Genomic DNA, 22135 nt, shown 5'->3' on the forward strand with positions numbered 1-22135 from the left:
ATATATACCTAGCCAAAAGTGTGTGTGTGTGTGTGTGTGTGTGTATATATATATATACACCAATCAGCAGTGACATTACACCGTCTGCCTTGTATTGAGCAAGCCTGCCTGATGCCATCAAACAGCTCTGAACTTCCCAAGATCTCGGAAGGTGTCGGAAGGTGTCCTGTGCTATCTGCCCTCAAGACATTAGCAGCAGATCATTTAAAGGGGCTGTCCATGAAAAATATTATACACTTTTCAAACCAGCAGCTGGATCTGAATAATTTTGTAAATGCATGTAATAAAAAAAAAAATTGTATAGCCACAGCACTATTCAGTAAAATATATCTGTATAGTGCCAACTGCTGGCTGTTCTTTTAGTCCACCTCACAGAGGTGGTCGCACGTGCTCTGTCACCAGCCATATCTTCTGTTAGAAGCTGTGAATGTGTTATGGGAAAAGATGCAGCAGATGGAACACACCCTGAGCTGCCAGCTTGCAATAAGTCTAGCAGAACAATAGCAGGAGATCTCTGGATCCATGTGAGGTACAGGGCTGGATCTAGCTTTGTAAGAAAGAGATTGTCATGTACTATATGATGTCTGATTTTGAATCAATCATGGCATAACCTGTTTAACTCCTGTAAGTTGTGAGGTGTAGCCTCCATGGATCTGGTGTGCGTTTTCAGCACATCACACAGATGCTCTGTCGGATTGAGAGCTAGGGAGTTTGGAGGGCATTAGCAGCTACTACTTTGTTTTTGGGTTTACTGTTCTATGTAGCCTTGTGTTTTTATATCAACTGTGAAATCAACACCTTGAACTCTTTGTCATGTTCCTGAAACCTTTCCTGAATAATTTTTGCAGTGTGGCAGGGCGCAGTATCCGGTATGCATGAATGACTAGGGACTGATGAAGATGGCTAAGTGCGGTATTTGACAGTCCCCACAAACTGAATGGAGCCATAGTAATGCATTTTCACCACCAATCTATTCACACAGATCACTCTAGGACTCCCGTTCTCATGACCGGTGAGGTCCCATCAGTCACCAGTGACTAGGTGATAAATGTTGGTTGTGGGCCAACTCCTTTTAAGTCGCGTGTTTCTGCACCGTAACATGACGGTCACATATCAGTAGAGGTGTTAGGCTACTTTCACACTGGCGTTTTTGGGTCCGCTTGTGAGATCCGTTTCAGGGCTCTCACAAGCGGCCCAAAACGGATCAGTTCAGCCCCAAAGCATTCTCATTGGATAAGGATCAGAATGCATCATTTTGGCTCTGTTGCGCCTCCATTCCGCTCTGGAGGCGGACACGAAAACGCTGCAAGCATGCCTGACGATGCGGAGCCAAACGCATCCGTCCTGACTTACAATGTAAGTCAATGGGGATGGATCCGTTTTCACTGACACAATATGGTGCAATTGAAAACTGATCCGTCCCCCATTGACTTTTAATGTAAGTCAGGGCGGTTCCGTTTTGACTTAGACTTAAAAAAAATGAATAATGCAAATGGTTCCGTTCTGAACAAATGCAAGCGTTTGCATTATCGGTGCGGATCCGTCTGTGCAGATACAAGACAGATCCGCACCGAACGCAGGTGTGAAAGTCTCCTTACTGAAGGTAACATTTGGAATCACATCCAATAGACAATGTAAACATAGTAGTTTGTAAAAGTCAAAGTAGAATTGTACTAGTGTTATATGCTTTGATCCAGTGCATTAAGTATGCATAGTTTTTGTAGTGTTCTGTATATATTCCAGCAGATTTTCTCTTCATATCTTTTTATCTTAGTGGTTAGAAAATGAACCAGTATGTCTTCCTTTGGTGCCGTCTTGTGAATGTGCATTTACGTCTGACTGCATGTGTTGCCCCAGGGATCCTGTTTAGCCATTCTCTTGGGAGACTGGAGAAGAGACGACTGTAATTGACGGGATTCCTCTGTTCTTTTCCTGGGTTATGTTAGTATATGGATTTTATTTTTTAGCAAATTTGACATTCTGCTCTTTATGTGAACCTGTCAACCACACATATAGCTATGGATTTCCTCAAACAGCAAATAAATGACCAGCCTTCTTTGGAAAGGAATATATTGTGCCATGCACCCCAGAATTCTGGCTTCTAAAAGTCGCAGAATTGGGCTGCTAGGGTAAAAAAATGTCAGTTTCCTCCAAAGGTGTTTTTATGACGTCTTGGGAGACACGTTATGTGCCAAAAATAAATTAAAATATAAGTAAAAAAAAAAAAAAAAATGCCATTGCTAACAGAAACCGTTGCCCCATTCACTCAAACCAATACAAGTTACATATCAAAACGATCGTCACAAAATACGGAACCCTTTGCAATAATTAATTTTTGTTTCAGTTTTAATATTTAAATAATTAAAAGCTAGAATTTCCCCTGAGGAAGCAGTTTATTTTATATTTTCCACATTCAAATACTTGCCATAAAGTAAATCACCTATTATCATAATGTTGTTTTAGGTCCTAAGTTATGTGATTTATTTTCTTAATATATCTTGCTAGAAGCTGAATCTCTTCCTCCCCCCAGCAGGCTTACTGTATTTTTCACCCTATAAGACTCACCTGCCCATAAGAAGCACTGGTTTTAGAGGAGTAAAATAAGAAAAAAAAAACTATTTCATCAGACATTAGATCAGACCACCAATCAGACCTCAGCTCAGACCCCCAATGTGAATGACCCCCTTTCAGACCTCAGATCAGACCTCCAATGTGAATGACCCCCATTCAGACTCCCATGTTCAGAGAAGACAATAAAAAAATAAAAACTTACCTCTCCTGCTCTGGCCGCCGCCGCTGCCGACATCTATTACTCTTCTTGCACGGTGACACAATGTCTCACAGCGTGAGGTCACAGAGTGCTGAGGTCTTTACATTGTGTGCTAGTCATGGCACAGCGTCAGGAGCCTGCAGCAGAAGACTAGTAAGCAGTGAGTACAGAGCCCGGGGAGTGTTGTAGTCACCGCTTCCCAGTCCTCCTGTACTAATGAGCGCTTCCATAATGGAAGCATTCATTAGTATTCTCTCCATAAGACGCACTGACGTTTGGGGAGAAAAAGTGTGTCTTATAGGGCAAAAAACTGGACCTTTATTGCAGGTAATTCATTCATAAACTTCTGGTAGGAATAATGAGGTACATAAATTAACATAGATTCATAAGAATAGATGGTCCAGAATTATTACATGGGTAATGCAAGTAGTTACTAAAACAGACATGTCAGGAGAGGAGAGAGGTCCTCTTTAACCCCTAATCACTGACCTACTGTATATTAGACTTCATTTTCTGGAGTTGATTGTATGCTCTCCGTATGTATCTGTATTACGCCGTGAGGCACTATATACTTTTTGATAAGCAGTGCTTCTAAGGAAAACAAAATTAGCAATGTGACGTGCAAAGGAGCATGCCACAACTATCTTTAATGGTACATGATGGATCCATATTAGCTATGAGCAGCCGCAGCATCCAAACCATAGCTTGGATACTATACATTTATTTGGTACTTGGAGTAATTTATCAGATGTATATGTATTTTTCATTCTTTGCTGAGTGCTATGAACTGCTTATATACTTGAGTTTACTGCTTTTGCTTTCAGGCGGAGCATTTAAAGCTTTTACCGTTTGTAATGCGAACTAAGCCTGAAGCAGATGTCCGCGCAGCCTCCTGTCTAATAGACGGCATTATCTGCTATTAGATCTTGTGTATAGAGTCCTCTGTGATCCTATTGACAGACGATTCTGATATCCCATCACTTTATCTCCCACAGCTTAGTTGCAAAGAATGCACATTTTGACATCTGTGTTTTTTTATATGAATTGAAAGAGTCAGGTTTTGGGGTTTTTCTATGGCTGCCTAACAAATATTTTTCTTTCCGCTGAGAATACTTGGACTGGCACGGACTTCTGTATCTGTATATGTATTAAATCATGGATACACGTGAAAGTGTATTCAGATGTTATCACACCGAGGTCAAAGATATTGCTTTGAATGCATTAAAATGGTGCATTGTGAACGGTGAGGGTGCACGTTAGATGCCTCAGGTAGTGCACATGATTTAAGATAAAGTCCAAAACGTTACATTCAGATGCCTTAATTTCCTAATTTAGTTCTGTTAGTTGATGCTGTTTAATAATGACTCGATATAGTCTGTAGAGTACAGTGAAAGGTATGTGTAATGCATATGAGCTTATTTCAAAAAGTTTCTAAAACTCTGCAATTTAATGTGGTTTTTGATCAAAGTCACCCCCGTCAATCCTGTTTGGTGGGGTGGCACTGAACCAGCATTATACAGAACTACAGTGAAGGGTGATGCATAAATAGGTTGGTTTGCCACCTGAGAGTCTTGGAAAGTTGGGTGACAACTTATATTTACTGTGGACATATTGGTTGTCAACCATTTTCTCCTGAAATATCAATAGCCACGATTGTCTTATTTATTTATTTATTTTTCGTGCCATGCTGTTCTTGGCATTTAAGTGACTGCTCAGTAATCAATATTAGTTCATACATGTATTAAATAGGCTAAGGACCAAAGCATATTGTGCATTTTTAGTGTACGGGAAGGTAAAAAAAAAAAAGCCGCAGAGAGATCCAATTAATTTGGGACATACAATTTGCTTGCTAACCCAGTTTCCAGGTGATCTGTTTGTGACATTATATAATGAGCACTTTCTCTGCTTGGGTTGGCATCATCAGGTGAGCGGTCCCAATGGGCATCATGCCTGCTAAAATACATCCATATATTTAGAGAGGCAGCTGCACAGACCCTGCCCAGTGAGTCCCCTAATTGGCATTCTACTGCTGTTCAGGACTGTTCCATTTCAGTGCAGATTTGTGAAACACATTTGTAATATTACACTGAACAATTATATGATGCATGTTATGACACTGACCTCATTTCTGACACCTGATGCCAGCTTACATGCACCTGGGAAATGTTCTGACAAACGCGTAGTTGTCTGTAAATTGCCGCTAATTTGCTAAGATGACCTCTTGGGGCATGAAGAAGCAGTATCTTCGACAGTAGGGCTATTTGTGTTAGTGACCCTATTCCCTCACACCTCCTCTAGTCTCTTCCCCCAGCTTTTACTGCTTGCATAACTAAAATATGTAACCCCTCTGTCGTCTAGTATCTTCCTTTTCTCTTTCAAACATTGTCATAAACCCACCTGTCCTGCGGTCAACTCTCTCATCATCTGATTTCTTTCTTTTAACTCTCTAAGACCTCTTGCAATGTGGTTTCTGCTCTCTACAGAAATGGCACTTGGCAAACTGTCAAAGGATCTTCTGAAGACTAAATCCAATGGTGACTACTCTCTACTTCTTCTGGATCTCTTTGCGACATTTGACACTGTTCACCTCTAACTCCTACCCAGCATGCTTTTACTCTATTGGCTACACGCTGATGACTCTTTCAGTGTATCATTTACTGGCACTACTTCTCCTCCTTCTCTCCCTCTTTATGTTGGGGTTCAGTCCTAGGTCCTTTACTGTCCTATTGGACAGACTATCAGTAAATCTGGTTTTAAGTACCATCTCCTATGCTGGCAGTATCCAACTATATACCTTATCCTGTGATGTCACTCCAGCAGTACTACAAAACACCAATGATTGTCCTCTGTCTCCAATATAATGTCCTTTCTGTATCTGAAACTAAGTTGTTCAAAAACTGAACTTCTAGGGTTTTCTCCTTCTACCAACCTACCTAAACCTGATATTTGCCTCTCAGTATATGGCACTACCATAACTCCTGGGCAGCACGCCTGCTGTCTTGGGGTTATGTTTGATGCCAATTTATCCTTCACCTCCCTATATTCAATCACTTGTCCGCCTATGCCACCTACCCAATGTGAAGCATTGACTGAAGGGAACACTGTTTCACATACTGCTCTGATCAGAGCATAATGTAGAAAAAACTACCAGGGTCCATAGGTAACATACCCAAAAAACACAACCATTTGTCAATAACTCCTTCCCTATATCCGTACATGTACAGCAGATGTTGAGTCTTTTAAGATGGAGTCCACTCAGAAGCTTAGTGGGCGCCATAACCACCGTGTGCCTGCTATTTTACACAGGAGGCACAGTCCATGATCAGCAATAACCATGATTGAGGGACCTGTTCGTTTTCTATGGCATACTGTGGCCTTTGGAGGCTCCAAGGCCTGCCACAGCTATGGAGCTCTCACACAGCTCTGTCAACGTAAATAGGAAAAAGTTAGGGGGGTCAGAATATGGCAATGAAAAGAAAAAAAAAAAGAGAGAATGACCGAGAGAATGAAGTTAACACATTTTTTTCCAGCTTCCAACTGCATCATATGCAATATTAAATGTTGCCATTAGATAAAAAAATGTGAGCTTAAAAAAAAAAAAAAGATATGGCTTCAGAAAGGCAGCGATTAGAAAACGAGAAAACAAACTTCTTGCTTGCATTCATTGATGTAGAGCGGTTATGTTTTGTAATAATCAGTTTCCTTTTCTTTCAGAATTGGTAAAGGATTTCAAGGAGTCATGAAGAGATGGGGATATAAAGGCCAGCCAGCATCACATGGACAGACTAAAACACACCGCAGGCCTGGAGCTATTGCTGCAGGTGTAAGTCAGTGAATATGTTCAGTATTGTATGGTGGACAAATAGCGTTTTATTATTAGCATGTTTGAAAATGTTAAGCCCAACATATCACTCTCTTGTTCACACTCACAGGGGCTCAGATACAGGAATATGGTTAAAGGGATTGTCCAGGATTAGGGTCCATTCACACGTCCGCAAATGGGTCCGCATCCGTTCCGCAATATCGGGATCAGGTGCAATATCGGGAACCATTTATTCTCAATGAGGCAAGAAGAGATGCCTAGAGCACACTGTGCTCTCCGCATCCGTATTTCCGGAGCGTGGCCCCGAACTTCCAGGCCGCGGCTCCGCAAAAAAATAGAACGTGTCCTATTTTGTTCGGACAGAATAGGCACAAGAATAGGCAGTTCTATGGGGGGTGTTGGACGTGTGTATTGCGGATCCGCAATACACTACGGACGTGTGAATGGACCCTTAGAAAAAGCATGGCTGCGTTATTCCAGAAGCAGCACCAAACCTGTCCACAGGTTTTATGCGGTATTGAAGTTCTGTTTTATGGACTCCTATGTAGCAGAGCTGCAATACCAGACACAATCCAGGGTCAGACAGGGTAGTGCTGTTTTTGGAATAAAGCAGACATTTTTCTAATCGTGGACAACCCCTTCAACAGGGCCTCATAATGGAGAACTTGGCAGCCAACAGTGATTTTCCCTAACAAACTCAGTCCTTGTACCTTTTTATGACATATGGACAGGCTTCCCTGGTTTGGGACCCCTGTCGAAAGAGCAATTCTCTGTCCTAGCTCATAAAAGCAAATCTAACTTTGGTGACATTCCCCCAGAATCTGATGCGACCCTGTGGATCTCATTAAAAAGCAGTCTTGCCAGACCTTAAGTTGTTAAAGGAATTTGGAATCCACACTATTCCATATTTATGTCTTATAAAGAAATAAAAATAAGAACATAAATGTTTTATAGTAGTATTTGTGGCAGTAACTGAAACCTTAAAAATAAATTGCCCACATTTTGTCTGTCCAAAATAAGTCAATGCAGAATGTTAAATTTAACCCTTAGGATACCAGAGTTTTTTTTTTTTTTTCGTTTTTGCTTTTTCATTTTACTTCCCTATCTTCCTTGACCCCTATCTTTTTTATATTTTTCAGTTTACATAGCTGTATGAGGGCTTATTATTTGAGGGACAAGTTTTACTTTCTAATGCCACCATTTAATATAGCATACTATGTAGTGGGAAGCGGGCAAAAAATCCAATTGGGGTGAAATTGGAAAAAAAAAATGAATGCAATTCCTCCTTACGGGTTTTGTTCCCACGACGTTCCATTTACGGAAAAACTATACCCTTCATTCTGTGGGTCAGTACGATTGCAACGGTTATAGGTTTTTTTATGTCTAAATAGTGTAAAAATAAATTTAAACTTTAAAAAAATATTTATTTTTTACATCCCCATGTTCTGACCCACAACTTTTTTACAGTTACATCTACAGAGTTGTGTGGGGGCTGTGTCAGATGATCTGTAGTTTTTATTGATACCATTTTGGAGTGTGTGTGACTTTTTGATCACATTTTATGACATATTTTTGGGTAAGAGAAGCGGTAGAAAAAATGGTAAATTTGCCATTTTGACCCTTTTTTTCCAGTGCACCATTCGCTGTATTGGATTAGTACAGGCGTTTTTGGTCGCGGTGATGCCCATGATGTTTATATTTTTTGTAATTTATGTATTTATAATTTTTTTTCTACGGAAAGGGGGGTGCTTTAAAAAAATTTATATATTTTTTTAAACTTTTTTTTATTATTTTGCAGCTTGTATTTGAACCTACAAAATTCTTTTTTTTTTTTTCCTTGAACAATCATGAATCTTTTAGACGCATTTTTTGAGCAGAATTGCTCATTTCTTATGTTGGCCACCTGCATATAAAGGCTATAATGACCGCGATCGGCATTATTGCTGGTCACGGTCATTAGCCGCGGGTCTCTTCTGTTTGAGACCCGCTGGCCATGATACCAACTGCACGCGCGAGCGGGCACCATGTTGGCACTTTGTTCCAGCACCGTACATGTATGGCACTGGTAGCGAAGGGGTTAAACAAAAGACTAAAAATCACTGAAGGCGAAAAAAACTACTTTAAAGGTAGCAGCGCTTCTGTGAGTGTCGGGGCCTTCTCCCTGCTTACCAAGTACAACATTGTACATTTTATATAGTGGCTGTACTTGGTATCGCATCTCAGCCTGTTCACTTGAATGGGGCTGAGCTGCGCCTAGCCTGTGTGCCAAATGGTCATGATGTCACTGGTCTAGGGTAAGCGGCAAGAAGGCCACAACGCTCACAGAAGCTTTGGATCTTCTCAAACTGTTGATCAGCCGGGGTCCCAGGTGTCAGACCTCCACCGATCAGAAATAGAAATAGTCGGATAACCCTTTTAACTACTTTGACCTGGACTGTCAAGTAAATATACAGCTGTGTGCAGAGTGCCAGTCTGCAAAACTGATGTATAAAAGATGTCCTCTTCTCTGATGGTCAGAAGGGGGGCAGATATGGCTGTAACTAACAACCACTGGTCCAGGTGAAGATACTGCGCACACATAGTCCATATGGAGTTCATAGGACTCACTGGTCTATCTTGTAAATGAATGGCTCATGGCATGCACCGTGTGCCTACAACCCTTTACCATTTACATGCTCTGCACACTCCTACTCGTAGTGCCATCAGCAGGATTGACCTGTCATACTGATAGCCTGATCCTTTGGTAATCTGTTCCCTTTCACAAACAGCCCCTCACCACAGCACTCACATTCAGCATTGTGTTCCTGAATGTGGAAGTGATGCTTCTGCATGTCAGTAGTTGCTAGGGAAACCAGTCATGTCATTGATGACATCACAAAGATTCCCTGTACAGATGACATCACAGGGGTTCCTGTGCAGATTACATCCCAGGGGTTTCCTGTGCGGATTGGGCATGGAGGCATGCATAGAAATCACGATCTGCATCTTTTCTACATGCCTTTGTATACAGATGACTGGTAACAGTGATCTATAGGCTGTTACCATTTTATCAATATTATGAACAGTCTGTATATGGGGACAGAAGAGAACACATACAGTAGATAAGGTGTTCTTTGCTACCCTGTGCCCCCGTGGAAAAAAATAATTTAACTATTTAATTTTTATAAAATATGTAAAAAATAAAATAGCACCCCCAAAAATACACACCACCCCTTTTAATAATTTCTGTACTTGGAAAATGATCATCCATGTACAGAAGCTAAAATAAGTTTTTTTGTTTTTGACACTATAGCGACATACACATATTTGACATTGTTATACAGAGTAGAAGTAGAGGATTATTTGGGGGGGGGGGTAAATATTATTTATTGAACAAACTAAAAACAGTTACTCAAAACTGATTTTACAAACTTTGTTAACCCTTTCCACAAGAATTAAAGGAAATGGAGATGACATTTATAAATGTCACATTTTTTTTTTTTTTTTACAGATTTTCCATTTTAATCCATTTTTTTTCTTTAACACAACAGCCAAGCAAAACTTAATATTTATTACCCTGATTCTACGGTTTACAGAAATACCCCATATATGGTCGTAAACTGATGTAAGGGCACACTGTAGGGCGCAGAAGAAAAGTAGTGCCGTATGGTTTTTGGAAGGCAGATTTTGCTGAACTGGTTTTTAGATGGCATGTCCCTGATGCACCCCTACAGTAGAAACTCCCAAAATGTGACCCCATTTTGGAAACTAGGGGATAAGGTGCGAGTTTTATTGGTACTATTTGGGGTACATATGATTTTTTTTTTTTTATTGCTCTATATTACGATGCAGACGGTTGTATTATCAGGAACGGAAGCATTTTTGCTGAACCCTGACTGATCCAGCAAAAACGCTAGTGTGAAAGTAGCCTTAGGATAGATGTGCAGTATTGTCATTTGCCACTATGTTACGTTATAACCGAGATCTCCAGTGGTGAGCCGCACAGCAGGGGGACATAGGCCACTCATTGAACACCTCTGATTTAGGCCTCCTGCACTCGACCGTTTCCTCCCCCCCCGTTTACTGGCCGTTTTTTGCGTTCCGTTTATGGTCCGTATATGGAACCATTCATTTCAATGGTTCCGCAAAAAAAATAAACTGAATGTACTCCGTATGCATTCCTTTTCCGTTCTGTTGAAAGATAGAACATGTCCTATTAGTGCCCGCAAATCACGTTACGTGGCTTCATTCAAGTCAATGGGTCCACAAAAAAAAGGAACACATAAGGAAATGCATCTGTATGTCTTCCGTATCTGTTCTGTTTTTTGCGGAACAATCTATTGAAAATGTTATGCCCGGCCCAATTTTTTCTATGTAATTACTGTATACTGTATATGCCATACGGAAAAATGGAACAGAAATGGAAACACAACGGAAACCAAAAAACGGAACAACGGATCCGTGAAAAACTGACCGCAAAACACTGAAAAAGCCATATGGTCGTGTGTAGGAGGCCTTACTAAAACAGACATGTCGGGAAAGATGACAGGCCCTTTTTAGAAGTGGGTAAAAGCAAGATAGTGATTTACTCTGGGCAACGCAGTTTTATAGCTGGTTAAATGTGGGAAATATGCAACGTTATTTTGAGCTTTAGCCTTCTAAGTGAATATATTCATGTTTCTTTCCACAGGACCCGGCTCGTGTGTTCCCAGGTACAAAAATGCCCGGTCAATTAGGAAACATTTACAGGACTGCTCATGCACTCAAGGTGTGTTTTGCTCTAGTTGGGATTTCTGGGCCATTTTTACAGGCTGTGGATACCTTCAGGGGGCGATCTTGTTAATTAATGCATTTTACTCATTTTGGGCTACAAATAATAATTTTTTTTTTTTCCATGCGGTCTTTATTAAAAGTATTCAGCAGGTTTTGTCATAAACGGTTAAAGGGGTTGTCCAGGTTCAGAGCTGAACCTGGACAGCCCTCCATTTTCACCCCGGCAGCCCCCCTGACATGAGCATCGGAGCAGTTCATGCTCCGATGCTCTCCTTTGCCCTGCGCTAAATCGCGCAGGGCAAAGGCATTTTTCAGAGTTCCGGTGACGTACCGGGCTCTCCATGGGGCTCACAGGAACCCCGGTGACGTCACCGGCACTGATGGGCGGGATTTGGCTCTGCCCTAGCCAGTAAAACGGCTAGGGCAGAGCTAAAGCCCGCCCCTCAGAGCCGGTGACGTCACCGAACACACTGCTGGGCGGAAGTCACCGCCCGGCAGTGTGTTATTGAAAACACAAGAGCCTGTGCCCTGCGCGATCTAGCGCAGGGCACGGGAGCGCATCGGAGCATGAGATGCTCCGATGCTAGGCTCAGGGGGGCTGCCTGGGTGAAAATAAGGGTAAGTCCGGGTTCAGCTCTGAACCCGGACAACCCCTTTAACTTTGCCTAGCTTGCTTTTACTTTGAGCCGTTATCTGCTGGCTATCTATATGCCTTATCTTTGAACAACTAACAGCCAAATATCTTATAATAGAGCTATAATGAATGTTTGTAAGGTCAGAGATGAGGAACCATCAGTATAAACGCAGCCTGGTACTAGAGAATCTCAGCCCTGTACAGAGAAAGAGACTGCACGTAAAGACCAACTGAAACAATAATTTTTATCCTAAAATGAGTGCAATTCAATAATAATTAAAAAAAATTCCCCCAAAGGAGCCTATAGCTTTTAACAAAATGCTTTGCTAGCTTTTTCTGCCTTCCTTGAAATATCTGTGCATTCGTATTCAATTATCTTAGGTATGGAGAGTGAATACAAAACACAACATCATTTACGTCAATGGTTCAGTCCCTGGGCATACAAATTGTTTAGTTAAGGTAAGATTTTTGTTTTCTACAAAATATTGTACTTGTTCATGCGGTTGAATAAAATATATCCTTTTTTGTGTGATTGTAACTCTTTGGGGCAAACGGAGGTCAGAAAGGTTGTATTTTCATGCCAGATCCTTACTCCACATAATGCAGTTTTATATACGTAACTAATGCTATGTTTGCATCTGTGCAGATGTTTTGTTCAGGGCCTCCATCGCAGATTCCTTCAAAAAGAGAGAGTAAAAAAAGTATTTCATGCAGGACTTTTTTATTTATTTTTTTGTCCTGTTAAAAAGCAGCTTTCCAAGCAGAAACTGAATGAAGCAGAAAATGCTGTTTCAGTAATGCTGATAATTTCTTAAAGAGAAAAAAAATAGCAGGGATACTTCAAAGGTTTGGCCACACGGGGCAGAATTGTCACTGCAGACTTGTTGCCGATTTTTACCCTGTACTAGCACCGAAAATCATTTTACACTAAAAAATTTGTTTTACATTCTGTGGATGCAATTTCTTCAAAATCAAATCCTCTTTGCTAGTACTGTAAAACTCTGTGAATTTGCCACACAGAACCACTGCATATCCACCCTGTGTGGGTGTTCTGCATAAATGGAGTATTAGAGATGAGCAAAGCTGAAGGTAGAAGTTTTGACTTTTGGTGAACTTTCTGTTTCTGATCCTTATTTCCCCATTTAAGACGAGACACAAAAAAGTAATATTTTTGCCTCCATTGCCTTACATGGCTAAAAAGGGGACACCCAGCAGTTGACAAATCACTTTGATCCCACAAGCTTGCTCATCTATGCTAGGATATGTTGCAGAAATAACTATTTTTAGATTAAATTTATGAGGAGAATCAACACATCCAATGATATTTATCTGTAGTTTTAAATGTTTTTATGCTGTTTTTACATAAATATTAGACATATATGAAGCTGATTTTGGAAAAATCTTGCAAATATATTGAATAGTACCCTTCCTCTGCCAGATGTACAAATCACTTTTTTTATTATATATATTTATATTTACTAAATCCCATTGACCATTGGTTGCTCAGAGTATGAATTCTGGTGTGTCATAGTAATGAATATACCGTATTTTCAGAAGCATAAAAGTAGAAAAAACATTTTTTACTATAAATGACATACAACTGATATGGTATAGACACAGTACAAAAGCTGATGCCCCATAAATTTGTCATTTGCCACAGATCTCCATCATTATTAGAGAGCGGGGACGGACTGGGAACTTAAAGTGGCCCTGAATAAAAACTATAGGTGGCCCCAATGTTGTAGATGGGTCCAAAAGGTGGAGCATCACAATTTGTCAGGGTCTTTAATAATATAGCACAGCACAGAATACCATCCCAAAGAATCAAATACCACAGTGCAGCACAAACTACCTCCCTAGAAGCTGTCTCTCTGTGGTGACCAACAGTAGCTGCCATGTTCGGTTCTCCTTCACATCCAGTTATCTCTAATATGGATATAGAGCAGGGGCTTAGGGGGTGAGGTGTGGGCCACAACACCAAGCCAGCGCTACCTTCAGCATGCTTCCTGGATACCCTCTAATAATAACCCCTATAGTTTCCCCAATAGCACATTCTCAGCCAGCTGCAGTGAGGGTGGCTCGGGTGGTCCTATGGGGCATCGGCCTGCTAGGAAAATTCCCTGTAAGGTCTATGGCTAGTCCACCCCGGCAGACAGACTTGCTGCCTGTGCTGGCCCAGTTAGTAGCAGTAATAGGAGTCTGGAGTTACTGGGATGGAGCTGTCCCATGCACAACATGGAGTGGGCTGGCTACAAAGGTCCTGGCAGGGCAGGCACCACACATTTACTCTGCTGTGTAAACCTGTATGTGTGTGCACGTCTGCACACTGAACAATTGCACTTTACAGAATTGTATATAAAATGTGACAGTTCAGTGAACAAAGAAGAGATTAAGTACAATTATATGGTGTGTCCTCACATCTGCACTGCCAGGACCTGTGCCAGAGCTCAGAGTCTCCTGCTTCTAATGCCAGAATTCGGACTACTAGATTGAACAGAAGGTGGCAGCACAAGATCGAAGAGAAAAAATGTGTCTGATAGTTAAAAAAAATACTTCAGCTTTCTTTTTAGGTATTTCACAGACAGCATTACCTCCCAGGTGCTGTCTGCGTGCCCCACTAGATGTTTAAAAGTGAGATCAAGAGAGCAGGTCTGGTTGCTTGGTTGGTCTCCCCTGAAACACATTATAGAGTTAGGGTAAATGCACACGTTTAGAGTTTGTGCGGAGACTCCGCACTGAAATCCACTTGTATTCGCAGGAAAATCCGTGCGGACAATCCACACCAATTGGTGCTGATTTACATGTGGATTTGGTGCGGATTTTACTCTCCTTATTGAAGTGAATAGAGTAAATACAGTCGGGAAAAATAAAATAAAACAAAAAATCCGCACTACAGGTCAAAATTGTCGTATACATGAGAATTTCACATTTTCATAGATACAATGGGCATGACATACATTGTGGATTTTCCGCACGTAATCCTGATTTGTGTGAATTTAGCCTTGTAGTTAAGGGGTTTTCCAACTTAAAAAAAAAAGAGCTGCCAATAAACAGGAACACGCGCGTGCCATTTTATCATTGATCAGTACTTCTTATAGTGGATATGCATTCTGCTTGTGCACCATTTCAAGCAGTTTTGTAAACCTTTGAGAATGCATTCAGTACCATTTTATGATGCACCTTGGACGTTGCCCTGGGTTCTGGAATAGCGCTTTTTCGTTTTCACCCTGGAGAGATCTCCAGCTCTGATGTAGCAAGTTTTTTTACAATAAAAATGGCTAAAAGCTGAACATATCTTTGTATGCAGAGAATAGCCTGTGACCTGGTTCTCTCTCTATTACATGACCAAATTTCTTGCTAACAATCTTAACAAAGTTCAGCTCAGCAATTCTGTTTCTGTGTATGGGCTTTTCTGCTGAGGGGGAACTTCAGCGCCCTTTCAAGGACTGTATAAATGCTTACGGTTATTTTTATGAAAACTGGATGCAAAGACTGTATGCAATAGAAAGCGTTGAAAAATTACTTTTATATCATTTTCTATATATGGTTCCTTATTAAATATGAAAGAGGTTTTCCAGTCTTTAAAAATAGTGTAAAAATCTTTTAAATGCAATGTGATTTATATTTTTTACTTACTATTGCCTTTAACCACTTGCTGACGCAGCGATTTTGCGTGCTTTCATTTTTCGCTCCCTGCCCTCCGAGAGCTATACCTCATTTATTTTTACGCTCACATAGCCATAAGAGGGCTTGTTTTTTTTTTTTTTGTGGTACAAGTTGTACTTTCTAATGGCACTATTTAATATGGCATATAATGTAGTGGGAAGTGAGAAAAAAAAAATCAAATGGGGTGGTATGTGAAAAAAATTGCAATTCTGTCACAGCTTTATGGGTTTTGTTTTTGCGGTAAAACTGACTTGTGCTCTTCATTCTCCAGGTCAGTACGATTCTGGCAATACCACATATGTTTATTTATTTTTTTGTGTTTTAATACTAGAAAAAAGTATATTTTCATTGCCATATTCTTACCCCCATAACTTTTTTTAAAGTCCTCTCTACAGAGATGTGTGAGGGCTTATTTTTTGCAGGATGATCTATAGTTTTTGATAGGTCACACATGATATATCTTTTTTCTGCCTGCTATCTCTACTGACCCTCCATGTTTTCTCCCTGTCTTTGGAGTGGTGTGTTTCACATACTGGGCAGCAGACATGCAGGTAGTGTTTGTGTGTTATCTGTGAAGACGGGGATTACGTACAGATCTACTTTACAAGATGTAATAGAGTTGCATGCAGGCTGCTGTATATAAATGTATTGTCTGTAAGAGTTGAGGATTCAAGGGAACTGGAGTCTTTTTTTATTGGTATTCCTGCATACATCAAGCCCTGGCAGCATGAAATCAACTGTGCTGCATAGCTGGGCAAGATGAAAAAAAAAAAAAGTCTAATTCTTTGCTGTGTTGGCATTATCTGATGATCAGATTAAATACTTTTTAAACACTTTTAGGTACTTTTCTGTAGTTTTGCAGAAGTGTGGAAACCCATATATATAATTGTATAATTATATATCTTCTTCATGAGTAGAAGTTTGTATTACACAGTACCTCAGTGGTCTTCATATGATGTCACCTTGCCCTCTAAAGCAGTGTTATCTACAATACCTCTCCCTGTCAGAGCTACCCATAGTTCCTCCCTAAATGCTCTCTATTAAAAAAAAGTATTTCTTTCTTCAGGCTCTGTCACTGCTGCCATCCTTTACTACTTGGACTACATTATATGTGACTCGTATTGCACCTCAGCTTCATGCACTTGAATTGGGCTGAACTGCGGTACCGGGCATAACCCGTGATAAGGGTAACGCTATTTCTGGGGTAAAAATACACAACCCCTTTATTAGAATAAGCAATATGTTTACTCACAGAAATCTCTGTAAAAATATATTCTCAACATATTCGCTGTTTCCTTTTTTACTTTGGGTCCTACAGAAGGTTAATATTGAGGGAAGTATATTTAACCAACACTGCTGTTCTCCTGGAATGTGCAATGTATAAATTGATAAAGTGTATGCGCAGATTATACAGCTTTCACATCCTGTTAGTGTTCCATCTCCTTGGAACCTGTGAATGTTGAATTTTGTGATGTATAAATTGTGAGGCGAGCAGGATTATAGCTTTCCATTCAGAAGCGCCACAGGAATACAAAGCTGCCAATCTCCTGTCAGCCCGTCACTTAGCGAGTGAACACGCAACACCTCTTCCTTTTGAAACTATCTGCCTGGCAACATAAGATGCATTCTTTAAGAAAATGCCATAGATTTTTTATTCTATAGACACTATTTATCTTCCTCTATTCCGGGGTTTGTTGAAATGATGAATTGGTTTCACTTTTATGTCTCGGGGCTGGTAACTGACCTGCTAACTTGTATTGTTAGCGAGACACGCCTGCTGACCTCAATGCATTTTCAGATACTGTTCACTGTTAAAATACTGTTTTATCTCCTCTTTTACATTCATTTTTCTCTCTTGTAGTCCATAAATCAAGTGACATATCTCCGATCCCTTATTTCCCATAATATCCCCCTAAAAATAAATTCACTGTACAGTTATTTTTTCTAGCTATTAATATTCAAAAAGTGAGGAAGTACATTTTAAAGGTGCTTTACCAGATATTATCCCTCTAATATGTTATAGTCGTCCAGGATCCTGAAACAAGCAAACGTTGATGCTATCCGTGGAAGTTGTCACTTTCCATTAAACTGCTGTTGCTAAGATGCATTGAAATGGCCACCATGGGGGAAGGAATGCGTATTCTTACCGTACAAGCAGCTGTTGGCGGTGGTTTGAGAGACAGACCTGTGGTGATCAGCTTAATGCCATCACAGCTCCCTCTGATGAGACAACCTGTTTACTATAGCCAACATTTGCAGTGATTGAATAGGTATTAATTGAAACGTAGCTCTTAGTGCTGTCTACAGTTTTCAGATTATTTGGGAAATGAACTCTTGAAACCATCAGGAAGATGGAGAACATATCCAAATGAAAGCATCCTTCTTATTCTCCCTTTATGTCTCAGTGTCCTGACTTTGGGGGAAAAGGATTTTTTAAAAAAATTTTTTTATTTATTTATTGGTGGTGCTTCTGGATAAAGGCCGTAGAAACCCTATCTCTACAGCTTAAGTTCCCAATACACTTACAGTTGTCGTCCCACAGCTATTCCTCTTCACTCCCCCCACACACTTGGATGCTTGGCTTGGTAATGAGGAGAGAGTAAAACTAAGCAGTTGCCAAACACCATAAATCATCAGGATTATCACCGAATAATTGAGTCTGGCCATTAAAGGGGTGTTCCCATTTCCATCTGAACGCTCAGCCATAGGTGGTTGGACCTAAAAACAGCTAAGCATTCTGTGCTACTCTGTCTCTGAACCTTCTATGTGATTGTGAGTTACAGAGATGGTATAGCGCACCAAGTTATGCTGTTTTTCATTTTAATACTGTTTCCGTAATCTCCTTTTCACTTGTATGGGAGCTACAGAAACAGCATTGCACAGCCTACTTGTCTGTTCCCACCTCTGGCCGTGGCATCCTGTGGCTATGTCAGAAATGTTTGAAGTTGGAATACCCCTTTAAGTAAAACTCTTTCTGATCAATCAATGCAGGGAAGCTAGTTTCTTTAATATCAATGTTACTGCCAGAATTAAGAGGAAAGAGGGAATACCTACTTGTGTGGTGTAGCACCTTTTCCAGTGAAACATACCAATAACATACCGTATTTTAGCCCTATAAGACGCACCTAGGTTCTAGAGGAGGACAATAAGAAAAAATAGTTTTCATTAGATATCAGATCAGACCCCCAATGTTATTAAGACCCCAATATGACCCCAGATCAGACCCACCCATAAGGGTCCATTCACACGTCCGCAACTGTTTTAACACTGACACTGGCTGCAAACAAGAATAGAACATGCTCTATTTTTTTGCGGGGCCGCAGATCAGAAGTGCGGATGCGGACAGCTCACGGTGTGCCGTCCGCATCTTTTGTGGTTCCATTGAAATTAAGGTGTCCCCATGTGAACCCATTTTGCGCACGTGTGAATGGACCCTAAAACGCAAGTACCATTTCCCCCCCACTTTGGGCGGAAAAAAGTGTGTCTTATGAGGTGAAAAATACGGTATTTGAACTCCTATATGGACTTATATTTAGTGGATATAGGACACTTATACGACAGCTTGCGGCACATGTAATGTTACAGTAGAATAGTATTGTGGCAGTACTAGTCTGGTTCCATCTCTAGGGTCTGCTGGCCTGTCCCTTGTCCACCAGTAAAGAACCTACTTTTTGTCAGTTGGTTAATGGTAGGTTATATACATTTTCTTTCTTGATAATGGTTACACTACATAGTTAACTATAAACCTATAAAAAGAGAAATAAAATATAATAAAACAAATTATAGTAGCGTTAAGAGCTCAACGCTTTGTGATTATTAAAAAATGATGTCCTAGGGAATATCTCAAAGATTTTTTAATCATTATGAAACTTCAAGCTCTTAATGTTTTTTTGTAATTTATTTTTATTGGATTTATGTTTTTTTTTTTTCTTTCTAACATCCCATACCAGATCAGTGTGCAGGTTCTCTGTATCTGTACTATTTGTATAATTGGGACTTGTAGAAATCTATGCATATGCTGCAAAAGTAACCCTATTCAGATGAATTGGGATCATCTTTTAGTTTTTAGATATTTTTCCAGCAAATCTAACCTTTTTACAGTTTGCATACTTGTGTATAAATGTATAGCAAGGCCAGCTTTGATAAATCAGACTCTGTATTTTAGAGTAAATAAAATAAGGGGGCACATTGAGGGCTGCAGGGGGGAGGATCGGGGAATCACGTGTAGAACTGGTGCAAGGATTTTTGCCACCCTAGGCAAAAGCTAATTTTGCTGCCCCCTTGACTCCGCCTATTGACCACGCCATTTGACCCGCCCCTTTTTTGTCGGCCACCTATTTATACAGACTGCACCCTTCATTGTGGTAAGGCCACGTTTTCTCCCTCCAGCTACATGTTTTTTTATTTATATAAAGCATTTGCTTTATATACCCGACAATCCACAGATCCTCCACAAGTGTCATCCATAAGTGTCATCCACCAGAGATCCCCCCCCTAAGCAGGGGCGTACATAGAAATCATTGGGCCCCATAGCAGGAATTTAGATTGGGCCCCCATGCCCGTTCCTAGTCTCCCCCACTATACGCCCTGGCTCCTCTCACTACCCTCCCTAACTTCTCGACCTGCCCCATCTCATCCAGCAGTATTTTGTTCTACAAAATGGCAGTACTCATGCCGGAACACAGCATATTTTGACAAGAATCTGGGCATTACATGATGTAATACCACCCAACTTTCCTGCTGTCCAGCGTGGCACATGCGTAGAGACATGAGAAAAGTGTAAGGAAGTGAGTGCCCCCCTTCCCCCATCCTCTGTGTCATGCAGGACAGCTGGGAGACAGTGACATTACTCATTATCCTGCATGACACATGTGCAAAGACATGAGTCTCTGGGAAAGCTGAGTGAACCCCTCCCCCTGCCTTTCCATGTTCTTATTATCTGCATTTATGCCTTGCAATATAGCAGGAAATCTGAGTGACATTACATGATGTAATAGCACCCAGCTTTTCTGCTGTCCTGCATGGCACATGTGGAGAGACATGAGACTAGTCTGAGAAAGCTGAGTAACACAACTTCCACCTCCCCTCATATCTTCTCATGCCTCTGCACTTGTGCCATGCAGGACATCAGGAAAGCTGAGTCACATTACATAATAGCACCCAGCTTTCCTCCTGTTCTGAATGGCATATGTGCAGAGGAATAGCCTGGGAAAGCTGAGTGACCCCCTTCCCCCTCCTCCACACACATACACCTCTGCACTGTCCTCATGTCAGTTACTTCATTACTGGTAGGGTTGTGGCAATCCAGAGGAATCATGAGTGGGTGGAGCTAGCAGGTAGGAGGCGCAGCAAGAAGGCAGGAGGCGGGGCTAGCAGATGGGAGACGGTTCGGACAGGGGGCGGGAATTCTTCTCTAATTTATTCACTTCACTTGCCTCTGTGTAATTGCAGAGAAGCACTGGCAGAGACTTCGTCGAACGAGGTGTGCTGGAAGACGGCGCACTTCGCTCGACGATGCCTCTGCCAGTGAGCCTGTGCGAGATTACACAGAGGCAAGTGAAGTGAATAAATAGCTAGGAAGCGGTACGGCGGGCCCAGTCTTCCCGCTTATATAATATAGAGGCACATTTGAGGGCTGCAGGGGGGAGGATCAGGGAATCGCGCGCCTGGTAAGCAAAGAAAATGAAGGCTGTAGGGGGGACATTATATCTACATTTTTAGAAGGTTCTGATCTCCACAGTCACGAACTGTGGAGATCAGAACCTTTCCTCCGTGCACTCTGTGGCAAGCTGGGCATGCTATGGCAGGGGCAGACTGGGCGTGCGCTGCAATGCGATGTGGAAAAGCAGGGCATGCTCATTTACACAGTAGGCATGGACGGAGCTTCTACATGTCGCGTGCAGCCATGGACGGACTGGCTGCACATCAGAGCGGGGCTCAGGGGGCGTGGCTTCAGATTGTTGAAAAAATAGCCATATCTACTTAAATACATATATTAGGAATATCCTTTTTCCCTGCCTCCCACACAGTTGCAGAAAATACATGGAGAGTGGCCAACCCCTTTAACATTAGCTAATTTGAGACACACCTTTTAGTTGCTTTCAGGTCATCTTTGGTTCCTTTGTGAGCTTGCTTACTATTAGACCCCTTTCTCTTGGCGTTAATTGAAAAACTTGACTCCAATTTCTACTTCAAATTATCTGCTAATCCTAAAGGTTTACATTCTCTTGCTATTCACAAATAGGTGATATTGGACCATTTTCCTCAATAAATAAATATCGAATATTTTTGACTGATATATTTAGTACTTGTACTTGTGGTTTTAGGGTCAAATTTATGCTGAAATATAGAAAACTGAACGTTTCTAATACTACTGTATGTAAAAGTGGTATAGACTATTGAGAGAACAAAAAAAAAAGATAGAATATAGGGGAAGATGAAGAAGATGAGTGAGAAAAAAGAACAAAATGGGGAGAGGCAGAGGGGGTTA

General features: G+C 41.0%; 1 protein-coding gene across 1 annotated transcript in view; it reads left to right on the forward strand.

Annotated features, from left to right (window-relative positions):
• Positions 1-22135, forward strand: part of MRPL3 (mitochondrial ribosomal protein L3) — a 135137-nt gene that overhangs the window by 64428 nt on the left and 48574 nt on the right. The window contains exons 7-9 of the mRNA XM_044293454.1: positions 6485-6593; positions 11263-11340; positions 12361-12438. Coding sequence (XP_044149389.1) covers positions 6485-6593; positions 11263-11340; positions 12361-12438 — 265 coding nt within the window. The remainder of the gene's footprint in view (positions 1-6484; positions 6594-11262; positions 11341-12360; positions 12439-22135) is intronic.

This window comes from Bufo gargarizans, chromosome 5 (assembly GCF_014858855.1).
Source record: "Bufo gargarizans isolate SCDJY-AF-19 chromosome 5, ASM1485885v1, whole genome shotgun sequence".
Classification (NCBI taxonomy): Eukaryota; Metazoa; Chordata; class Amphibia; order Anura; family Bufonidae; genus Bufo; species Bufo gargarizans.